General features: G+C 42.5%; 1 protein-coding gene across 1 annotated transcript; it reads right to left on the minus strand.

Annotated features, from left to right (window-relative positions):
- Positions 1-1837: 1837 nt before the first annotated feature.
- LOC120028843 (sushi domain-containing protein 6-like) lies at positions 1838-9546 on the minus strand. Its single transcript, XM_038974088.1, has 5 exons — positions 9339-9546; positions 7044-7150; positions 6439-6642; positions 4392-4533; positions 1838-2613 (listed from the first exon to the last, which is right to left on the minus strand). Exons 2-5 carry the CDS (start codon positions 7135-7137, stop codon positions 2292-2294), a joined length of 762 nt encoding a protein of 253 aa, XP_038830016.1. The 5' UTR covers positions 7138-7150; positions 9339-9546; the 3' UTR covers positions 1838-2291.
- Between the last annotated feature and the right edge of the window lie 2516 nt (positions 9547-12062).

Raw genomic sequence — 12062 nt, forward strand, 5'->3', positions numbered from 1 at the left:
ATGTCATGAACATAACACCCATATGTATAATGGCCACAATAGTTACAAATTAACTGGCACTTTAGAGCAGAGGTGTCAAACATACGGCCCGCGGGCCAGATCCGGCCCACGAGGGGTCCAATCCAGCCCGCGGGTGGTTTGAGTAAAACTAAAAAAATAATATACAGTATATATTTTTTGGGGGGTGGGGGAAACAAACTCCATATACTTTAAAATGACTAAAACCAAATCTAAACTGTGTAAAATGATAATGGACCTACATTCATAGTTTCTTGACTGTGTCCAGCTCACTAACAATCACAGAAATGAAAGCTAGACAGTCAGGGAGCTTCTTTTTTGCACCATTTTTTTTTTGCAAATTTTAACGTGGCGAGGAAATAGAAAAAATGTTCACGACTTTCCGGACAGCGTTGAAGACCGAATGTGCCCCCCCCCCCCCGCTAAATGAGTTTGACACCCCTGCTTTAGAGGGAAGGTAAAGAATGCTGTGCATGATCCATTTGTGGAAACCCACACTGATGCTGACTAAAACCTGTGGAACTATGTTCTATTACATATCACTTCCTGCTTGAAACTGTTTGATGGGAAAACCATAATGCACCAACTCTGTTTTGTCAATGGGTCTTTCCATTCACTAACTACAACCTCAAAATCAGGGCTAAACACACAGTAATTTCTCAACTGATTCCAGTAAATAGGTCAGTATAGTAGTTCTGCATTCCTCATAAGCGGATGTTGTACTTCTCCATTTGGACACAGTTAGCAGGCTTGACAAGTTAAAGTGAGTCTACTCCACTTCCCTCACAGTGCCTTGCCCTGGCCATCCTGCTTGTACAAAGTTCTGAGTAACATAACAGAAGAATGAGTTGGTCAGAATGTCAGATCCCATGTTACAACTTGGCTAAAACTATACTTTTTATATCATGGATGGTCAGTCCTGCCTATGAATTTGAGAGTGGTTAAATTTCTCAGGCCCATCCTTCAGCTTTTTACTGAAACGGGGTGGCTTATTGTTTCAACTGCTGATTGCCGCTTTAAGCTGAAATTCCCACATAGAACTTTAACTTAATTATTTAACATGAGCTGGTTATTACACAGTCATTTGGTGTCCCAAATGGTGCCCTATTCCCTACTTATTTTTTTACCCCCTTTTTCGTGGTATCCAATTGGTAGTAGTTACTGTCTTGTCTCATCGCTGCAACTCCCGTACGGACTCGGGAGAGGCGAAGGTCGAGAGCCATGCGCCCTCCGAAACACAACCCAACCGCACTGCTTCTTGACACAACGCACATCCAACCCGGAAGCCAGCCGCACCATGTGTCGGAGGAAACACCGTACACCAAGCGACCTGGTCAGCGTGCACTGCGCCCGGCCCGCCACATGAGTCGCTAGTGCGCGATGAGACAAGGATATCCCTTCCGGCCAAACCCTCCCTAATTCGGACGACGCAAGGGCCTCCCGGTCGCGGCCGGCTGCGACAGAGCCTGGGCTCGAACCTAGAATCTCTGGTGGCACCCACTGCGCCACCCGGGAGGCCTATAGTGCCCTACTTTTGACTAGGGCCTATAGGGCTCTGGTAAAAAGTAGGGCACTTTATAGGTAATCGAGTGCCATTTGGGTGCAGACTGTCTCAGATCAACCATGCGATCTACTTTCCTTTGACTAATTCTTCCCAGAGAGCACCATAACTGAGTAAGGCCAAGAGGTTTTACAATTAGAAACAATGTTGACTTTTAGTCTTCTGTGCAATGCAACAATTGCAATATTATGTAAATGTTACATTACATACATTACATTTTTTTCTATTGAAAAGAAAAAGAGAAACAACTACATTCAATGTCTATAACAAATAAGTACATTCTGGGGGTTTCTACCCCCAAGTCTCCCCAAACTGGTCAATAATTCTAAGCAGATAGGGGAGAGGTGCAAGGTGGGAACAGGGTCGGTCTGCTGGTTTCTATATCGACGCTACAACTCTGCCATCATCGCAAATCATAAACCAACAAGAAGGACGTGCAGGTCCCTGTGATGTAACAGTAATGGCATTACCAAAGTCACCTCAACAAATGAGGCTCAGGTCCCATCACTGATGGGATATAAACCATGTCTCCATGGCAGGATACGTCTCATAACATTACAAATAGCCAATCAGAACTGGTGTGCTATGTATAAGGTTAAAACCTGAAAAGAAAGTCGATCCATGCTGGTAGGCTTGAATCCATATAAGTGCCTGAGCACATGATTTTACAAGTCAGTACATCATTGGTGGGTAACACAAATACGCCAGCCACTCAAATGTCCTTGTCATCGGGAAGTGCAACTTGTATGGCCCGCACGTCCACCTCACTCTGACTCTCTCTGGGACGGGATTGGATCTCCTCGTAAGGGGGCGGAAGGATCTCGGGGCTTTGATTGGATTGATGGATAAGGTGACTGGAATCTGATTGGTTGTGAGCTAATGATGGACCTGGAGCCTCCTGGGCCAATAGGAGCTGGGTGGGCCCTCTGCAGGGGGGCAGGTGTTGCCCCCAGCTCCCGTAGACAGCCTCCTCATAGGTGGGCAGAGACACAGGCAGGCCATCCACCATCAGATCCATCTGGTCAGAGGAGCGCCTGCTGAACAACAGTAGAGAGATGATCAGATCACTTCACAGACAGCACTCACACAGTGGGTGGATTTACCTACAATCTAACTTGACACTACAGCTATGAAACACCCAGCATTGATGATAAGATGACTATCAAACCACTGAATTTCCTTCATCCTCCTCCTCCTCCTCCACAGTCTTTCAACTTTCACTCATCAGATTATAAAGATGCTTTCATTACAGGATGTGATGCATTTCCAAGCCTCTACTGTACAAAGCCACTACAGCGCTGTAACCACCCAACAGATCAACACACCTGATTCAACCAATCATCAATCGTACACAATGTGTAATGGCGGATGGTTGTAAATCTGAGTCCATAGAGGTGCGCTCAGGTGTTCAGCAAAGTTCTATTTTGGGCCCACTGTTGTTCATTTTGTATATCAACAACATTGGGGATCTTATTGAAACAGCGGATGTTAATTTTTATGCAGATGATACTGTTCTTTATTCAAGTGGTAGTACTTTATCTTTAGCTTTTGAAAATGCCCAAAGAGCATTTAACATCATACAACAGAATCTGTATGATTTAAAGCTGATTCTAAATTCAGGTAAAACAAAATGCATGGTATTTTCAAATGCCAGGCTTGTTACAAATCATGTCATTGCTACATTGGCTGGACATACTATAGAGCAAGTTAAAGTGTACAAATATTTGGGTGTGTGGGTTGATGATAAGCTGAGCTTCACTGTGCATGTAGAGAACTTGATAAGGAAGCTCAAGCTGAAAATAGGATTTTATTACCAATATAAGGCTTGTTTTTCTTTTGAGGCCAGGAAGGAGCTGGTACGATATACATTACTGTCGGTTTTAGATTTTAGTGATGTTATATATATATATATATATATATAACATATATATATATATAACATCACTAAAATCTAAAACCGACAGTATATATATATATCTATATATATATATATATATCTATATGCAGGCCTCAGCCACTACCCTGAGAGCACTTGATTCAGTGTATCATGCAGCCCTCAGGTTCATTTCAAATCAGAAACGTCTAACACATCATTGTGATCTCTACAGCGCTGTTGGCTGGTCGTCATTGACCTTGCGTAGGCTTAAACATTGGTATACACTGATTTATAAGGCCATATTGGGTAAAATGCCATTTTATCTCTGTTCTTTTTTAGTCAGGTCAGTAAATAAATATCAATTACGGTCCCATTCTGATTTGCTTCTAACAGTACCAAAAATTAGAACAGGACATGGTAGAAATAGTTTTAGTTACTAAGCTCCGTGGTCCTGGAATTCTGTCATGAACATTTTAAAATGTGATGATCTAGTTTCGTTGGTGGAGTTTAAACACTTGATCGATGTATATATCATAGAAGAGTGTAAGGCCAGCTGTTTTTAGTCAAGACGTTTGTGTTTTTAATGTACAATGTTTTTGTTGTGTTTATAGTTTTGTTTAATGTTGTGTTAGTTTAGGTAAGTTGTTTTGTCTGAAACGTTGTTCCCTCTGCTGCTATTGGACCAGGTCTCTCTTGGAAAAGAGATGTTATCTCAATGAGAAAAAACCTGTATAAATAAAGGTAAAATAAAAAAGAAATGAAAAAAATCAAGACCTTGGTTAGCTGAATCAGGTGTGTTAGTCCTGGGCTGGAACAAAACCTACTTACACATGCTCCAGGACCAGGGTTAGTAGTGACAACACCGCTATAGAGGATCCAGTCATATGAATATAGCTGTGTGAGTGACAGGGATAAGAGCCAGTCATATGTGCCTACCTGTGTGAGTGACAGGGAAAAAGGCGGGACTTGATCACCAAGCAGGCCGTGGTGGTGAGAAGGAATATGGACACTCCCACCGCCGTCGTGGCAACGCTGGGGAGTGAGTGTGCCACCTGGTCCTCATAGTTAACATGTCTGTCTGAGAGAAAACACAACACAAATAATCAACACACACACCCATCAACTACCTACAACACACTTAGCTGTGGTCCAGTGCGTTAGTGTGTGTACTCACTAACGCCCCCGAACGCACACTGTCACCCTGGACCAGAGCTACAACACACTCAACAAATACATTCAGGAAGTACACACGTCATTTAGGTGAAACATACTACTGATACACATATGGACAGTATAAAACAGGGTCTCTCAAAAGGGAGTCAGTCATGCATCTGCAGGTGTGGTTTCCTATATCCATGACGCACTACATTTCCGTGAGGTTTAATATGGCAGAGGAAAGAGACTGGTTAGTTTGGTGACTTTGCTCACTTCCCGTTTCTTGATGCTGGTTTCCTGCCTCGATGCATCACAGGCCGAAAGAGGAAGCAAGAGGCTCTAAAGTAGCATGTTAAGAATCTGCTATGTCGGCTTTTGCATCTCAGGGGTCATTGACCTCGTGTGGAACTACGGGGTTGGTACCAGAAAGTTACGACAATCAAATCTTAGCACTTAACAGGCCACACACCATCCTGTTAACCACCCTAACACACTGCTCAGCTCTAGTGCCACTCAATGCTCATGTAGGCTATACTCAAGGTCATTGAAACTATAGCACAACAGTCATGGAGTGGTATAGAGTGCATGCTTCCACTTGCCTCTTCCACATTCAATAAGACATGGGTGGGCAATTCCAGTCCTCGAGGGCCTGATTGGTGTCACAGTTTTGCCCCAGTCCCAGCTAACACACCTGACTCCAATAATCACCTAATCATGATCTTCAGTTTAGAATTAGATTAATCAGCTGTGTTTGCTAGGGATGGAGAAAAAGTGTGACGCCAATCAGGCCCTTGAGGACTGGAGTTATCCATCCCTGCAATAAGAGGACGAATGAAGGAGGGTGGTCATAGCATTGCTATTAATCAGCTTATGAGATGACTATGTGGAAGAAAGCCATGTAACATTTAAATCATCAACTCATAACCTCCATGCATGCATATAGCCAACCCGGAATCAGCCAAAGTAATTGTTAGGTGTCTGAGTTAATGCATTTACAAAGGCGGTGAGTGATTGAGTACAGAACCTACCTTAAATCACACTGCAACCTTTGACCTGACTGTAGTTAACCTAACACTTATCTCATATCAGTCACTCATGGACATACTCCACACACACATGCGCTAGACCAGGGATGGGCAACTGGCGACCTCCTTTTGTAGGCCCGCGGATCCATTTCCAAAAATAAATAAGCTGCAATTTCAACATTTGGTTGTGTGCATCAGCAGTTTTTCTCTTGTTATGTCAGTCACTGACAGTCACTCAATTAGCCCATTGAGTGACATTTTTTAGATTGGTAAATTAGTATAGCAGCCAGCTAGCTAAACGTATAGTAATCATGGTCTAATACTGACCAGGGGACCCCCATTGATTTTGTTAGTCACTCTCACTCAGATATCATATTAAAAACTGTTTCTCTCTCCGTCCCACGGAAAAATTTGTAGAATTGCAGGAAATTAACTTGTCATTTTTTCCCAAAAATTTTAAAATCTTCCCTCCGCCCCATGGCAAAACATGTAGAATTGCAGCAAATTGTCTTTAAAACTGCAACATTTTATCTACGCCCCATGGCAAAATTGCAAGAAATGAACAATAAAACATCAATGTTTTCTCTCTGCTGCCACTAAAATGTTTTGCTCGCAAAGTGGGGCTCTGACTGCATATGTGGGTATGGATGTGGGTACGCAGACCCGTGAGCCACCGCAGCCCCTCATGATGAGTTCAGATTTATTGTTGCCCCCACCCCCATCAAAGTTGCCCATCCCTGCTCTAGTCCATTACACTAGGAGCAAAGGTTTACCCCTCCTCCCACACGGCCGTAGTGACTCACCTGGTGTGGACAGACAGGTGGGCACGCTGGGGATCCATTTGCCGTGGCGGCAGCGCGAGCTGTGCACCTCTTTTGGGATGGTGTAGCCGGGCTCACAGAAGTAGTAGATCAAGCTCTTCTGTGGGAAGCCTCGGCAGGGGGAGGGCTCGCAGTGGAAGCCCCCGTGTTCTGGCACCAGAGGGTGGCTGCAGTTCCCTAGCCTGCCTGCGGATGAGGCATACAGTTTAGTTGTCAGACCTTGTTGTTAAATCTAACCGGCAGTTATTGTATCTCAAAGATCTGTGATTCAGGTTGAAGAGGAAAAAAGCTTTTGGTAGAGAGTTTTTTAATAGATACGGTCGTATGGATGGGGTAAGACAGGTGGAGTCTGGGAGGAGGAGTCTTGCAGGTCTGGGGAGAGGGCTAAGTATCATTGCAGCATGATGCAGGTTGTATGTCCAGATAGCTATATAATTAGCTCTTACAGATGGATTACAGCTTTTGGGTGCAGTGGTGACTGTTTCAACAAGTGCATGGTGGTGCAACTTGGATGCCTAGCAGAGGTGATGACCGGGGTGGGCAGTTGTGGGTGGTTAGGGTGGGTGGTTGGGGAGGGAGACGGGTACCTGTGGCGAGGTCTGGAAGGGCGACCAGGAGAAAGAGCCCGTAGCCCAGAGTGACGTGTCCACACAGCCATAGAGACTCCCGCCGCGCAGACATCAAAACAGTCTTCCTGCAGGTGCAATAAACAGAGGACTCAGTGCCCTGCAGATAGTCACGCACATACATATGCATACAAACAAGCATGCACGCATGTGCACACACACAGTTGCAAAATATCGACAAATATCTAATCATGCACTTGGAAAGCCTCCCCTTTTGCCCTAACAAAATCAGGGGACAGTGGTTCACAGCTGCAGCTACCATAAACACCCACAGCCTGACTCTGAATGAGTGAATCATTCCCCAACCCTGTACCCTTTAATTTCCAGAAACTGGAACTAAACTTGGGTTATTGTTTAACACCGGACATTTATCTACATTACTTATATGACTGGTCGTGTTTTTTTTTTCTTCACCTGGCCCATATTTCCTCTCTTAGCACTGAACTTCACACACAGGTATGGCACAAACACAAATCCCATGGTGGGTTTCGGAGCGCTTTCATATTGGGGGTGCAAGTCATCTCTGGAACAGCAGGGGAGGTCCCTGCCAACACCATGTGTGCCGTTCTCACATAGCCTACAGGTGTAGGATCTTAAATTGAGCCAGTTTGCTACAGCAGGAAAATAACCCTGCAGCAACAGGAAATGTGAATTATTATGTGGATTATAATTAATTGACATTTTTGTAGGGGTTGATACAATTTTCATAAGGGAAAATCCAGTCTGAAATTTCTAAACATTACAAATTTCCGAAGCCTTTTTAAACCTCAAACACACTACAAATGTTATATTTCCTGCATTGCTGGAAGGTTCTCCTGCAACAGAGTGAACACATTACTATCCTACACCTGTATCTATCAGGCAGTGAGCTGTGACCACAATGTAGGTGGGTGGCATCTTACTCACCATCTTATTAAAACATGCCTTCTGTTCATGAACAAGCTGTGAAGTATGCCATTAGAAATTGCTCCAGTTCCATTATAAAGCACTACTTTAAAACGCAACACTATAAAATGAAATGTAATAAACATCTATCAATACATTTACTAATGTAGACACAATAAGTTGTCATCAACAAATCTAGTAAAAAATAAACATGTTTTTCTCCTCTGTATGGATTTGGTAACTGTTTGTCTTCTGTGTGCCTGTAATGATTCCCATGTTTGATAGGTTAGTTAGTTAAGCAACAAGGCCAGGGGGGGTGTAGTATATGGCCAATATACCACGGCTAAGGGCTGTTCTTAAGCACGACGCAAGGCAGAGTAAAAATAAATGTTTTGTCATAACCATGGTATACCGTCCGATATACCCACGGCTTTCAGCCAATCAGCATTCGGGGCTCGAACCACCCAGTTTATAATACTGATTATAAACTGGGTGGTTCGAGCCCTGAATGCTGATTAGCTGAGAGCTGTGGTATATGAGACCGTATACCAGGGGTATGACAAAACATTTATTTGTACTGCTCTAATTACGTTGGTAACCAGTTTATAATAGCAATAAGGCATAGCTAAGGGCTGTGTCCAGGCACTCCACGTTGCAGATCTGCTCTGATTGGCAAACTACTCAGCTGCATCCCTGTGAGATGGTTCTGCAAGTGTCATACATGTATGACATTGACACACAGTAACACTTTTCATGCCATCCCACTCATCCAAGAGGTATAGGCAAGTGATCAATTATAATATGACTCACACTACCTATGTCTTTGTGTTGTTATGTAAAGTGAGGAAATATTAGCAATGGTCATTTTATGCGTCCTATCAAAACACATCCAGGCACAAATTATAAGGAAGGACCTTGTAGACTACGGCAGAATATGGTAAGCAAAGGCTATTGTGTTAATCAAAACCAGGTAGGCTCATAGAAATAAGGCTAGTGTTTGTGGTACGTTCATGACAACCCGACTAAATAGCCTACCAGCGCTCGCTGAACATAAATGACAAAAACGGAGCAGAATGCACAGGTGCATAAATCACCAGATATCCCCAAATAAATACAAATGCCAAAGCTGACGCATTTATAACATATCCAGAATACTAATATTAACATTAAAAATCCCAATTTTCTTTAGCCGACTAAACTCAACTCCCAATAATTCAAAAAAATATTCCTACAGCCTACATCAACACTCTGTCCTACAGGCTCGCTATATCCTACATATCACATGCTCTTTTATTGGGGTTAAACTTATCTTTAGGCAAGTTTAAAAAAAGACTTGGCTAAAGATAACCTCTCACCAATAAGGCTACTCACCTGTATAATCTAGATAGGAATATTCCGTCCAAGGACTAGTCCAAGATGGTATAAATCAAAACTTCCCCGTCTGTTTGATAAACGATCCGCTCGAGATCAAAATCTAATTTGTTTTATTCGACAAACCTCCTCCAGATGAATGGGGCATATAGCAACAACTGGATCTATTTCTCAGCTGTGTTTTTGACAGGAACAGAGAGACTTATCACAGGCTCCAGTCCCGACTACGCGCGCTGGTGACATTGATCGAGTTAGTTTTGCAGGGTGGGTGGAGTTGCCTCATTTTAGGCCATTCCATTGGTCTTTAAGCGAACTCTCCACCGGGCCATGCAAAACGAACTCAACCACTGTATACAGTGCGTCTTCACACAAACCCCGCCCTGAGCACGCGTCCGCTGGACCTTGTCATATTCAGTAAATTCGAGCTATATTTCGCAGAACTGTGGAAATTGAACGTTCAGTTCACCGCAGTATAATGAGGGGTCATTGTTTTGGACCACGCTTTTCACAAATCCTCTGTTTACAACACTGTCCCCACCGTGGTCGCCTGCTAAGATGAGTGAAGTGAACAAAAAAAGTACACAATGCAAGGCCAGATGATACAGAATCACATCTGACAGAATGACTAGACGGAAGTGCTAAACATATAGTGCGCCAATGCAACAGAATTTAGTTCCTTCGAGATACATTAATATTGTATTATGTAATATTTGACCTTAACATATTTCTCCAATGTATCAGGTTGAGAAATATGAAAATAGACAAACGTCTGGCCGTACCTAAAGACACAATATAACTAACGAACGTATTAGCTATCAACCACCTATAGGACATGGGCTCCAGCCCATACCTTCAAATGTATGTCGATTTAAAACGATAAATCATAGCCAAATGTTATCAATCATCAACACCATCATAATCATCCTCACATAACCACAGTCCAAGTCTTTTTATTTAACCTTTATTTAACTAGGCAAGTCATTTAAGAACACATTCTTATTTACAATGACGGCCTACCCCGGCCAAACCTGGACGACGCAGGGCCAATTGTGCGCCGCCCTATGGGACTCCCAATCACAGCCGGATGTGATTCAGCCTGGATTTGAACCAGGGACTGTAGTGACGCCTCTTGCACCGAGATGCAGTGCCTGACCGCTGCACCACTCGGGAGCCCAAGATGATTAGTACCATCTGAGACAAAGGCTATTGCTATAACACAACTTTGAAATGGTTGACATCCTCAAATGGTCACACGATACACAATGATAGTGCATGACAAAAAAAATACATTTTTAGAAGAACTGTATTTGCCAAAAATATTTAAAATTGCAGTAAAAAATAATAATTACCAGCAGAAATGCAAAAATCCAGGGGAGGTTGGGACTCAAGAAAAACGGTCAACCATCACAAACTTGACAATACTGACGCCTAAATGATTTAGCATACAAAAAAGTGTGAAAAAGGATCATACAAACAAGTAGGAGAAATTCACACAAATATATTTCCAAGTAGGCCAGTCAGTAGGTGTCACAGCTCCTAATTGGAATTTGAGCATCCTCTCAACAAACACAAACCAACGATAACAATGAGTTTACTCTGAGGCACTACAGATTCCTGGAGATTTGTAAAATCATGTACATTTGCAATTAACAGCAATTACAAAGAAAGGGAATCATATTGATCATGTTACTTTCTGAACGTTAAGGCGTTAACACACAAAATAACCGGGGGAAAACTATGTTAAGCCGTTCTAACCTTGACAGGCATTCCATTATGTAGAAGCTACAGGAATGTCAAATACCAACTGCGGAATGTATGTGATTGGTTTCATACCAGCCACTGAAAACTGTAGTTGACGTGAGTGAAACCAATGAGACGATTCAATTCTGTAGTTTGAGGAATGATACGTCTGTTTTTTGTTGTTGTTGCATTCAACGTTACAGTATTTGATAAAACACAAAATACCAGTGTGCCATCACTTCACGGTAATGATTAGTTAAGCGATTTAGAAATATACAGTATGCAAAGATGGATTTAATGAGTATCAAAATAGTATTTGTTTAGAAAATTAGTTTATCAAAATGCTGCACAATTATAGTTACAAAACTTTGTGAGCAATGAAAAGTGATCAGTTTAGAATATTGTTGAAAAAGCAGACAGTGAATTACTAACTTTGATTGTCATTCTTTCAGCCCATCTTTTCACTCAGTTTTGCAAAACTAAACTGGAAGAACATTTATTTTTTTACACATGGAACACAGACGGATCACATCTTACTCAGGCTTGTCATCATGTCACTTTTAACAGACGTCCACTTGTCTTTCGGAAATATGGAATATTGACAGAATGTTAAAACCGTACAGTAACCTCTGACACATCTAATTAACAACAGTACTTCACAATGTAGTGTTAGTGTCTACTTATGGAGTCTGTTCCGATTTCCTCACTGAAACTCAGAACAGACACATTGGCTACTCTGCTGTGCACTAAGGCCTCGTGGTCTTTGGATGCTCTCTATGGTGAATGTACATATGCGACTTCGTCTTGCTACTCTAGAATTGGAGGGGGAAGCGCAGAGAAAAATGAGGACTAACGATGAATAGGGCCCTATAATATCTGTTAGATTTTTTGCCCAAATTCTGTTTTTCCAAGTTTCCCTCCGTTTTTCATGTGTTCGCTCTCAACAACAAAAAATCACGTTATAAATAGAAAAACAGCAGCATT

Source organism: Salvelinus namaycush, chromosome 34 (genome assembly GCF_016432855.1).
Source record: "Salvelinus namaycush isolate Seneca chromosome 34, SaNama_1.0, whole genome shotgun sequence".
NCBI classification, from domain to species: domain Eukaryota; kingdom Metazoa; phylum Chordata; class Actinopteri; order Salmoniformes; family Salmonidae; genus Salvelinus; species Salvelinus namaycush.

What these genes read in the sequence shown, in the direction of transcription:
- LOC120028843 (XM_038974088.1), bottom strand. Translation starts at nt 7,137, where the DNA reads ATGTCTGCGCGGCGGGAGTCTCTATGGCTGTGTGGACACGTCACTCTG. An exon ending in CCTTCCAGACCTCGCCACAG is followed by an intron (nt 6,643 to 7,043) that starts GTACCCGTCTCC and finishes CCTCATCCGCAG; the next exon opens with GCAGGCTAGGGAACTGCAGC. An exon ending in TTTCCCTGTCACTCACACAG is followed by an intron (nt 2,614 to 4,391) that starts GTAGGCACATAT and finishes GTTGTTCAGCAG; the next exon opens with GCGCTCCTCTGACCAGATGG.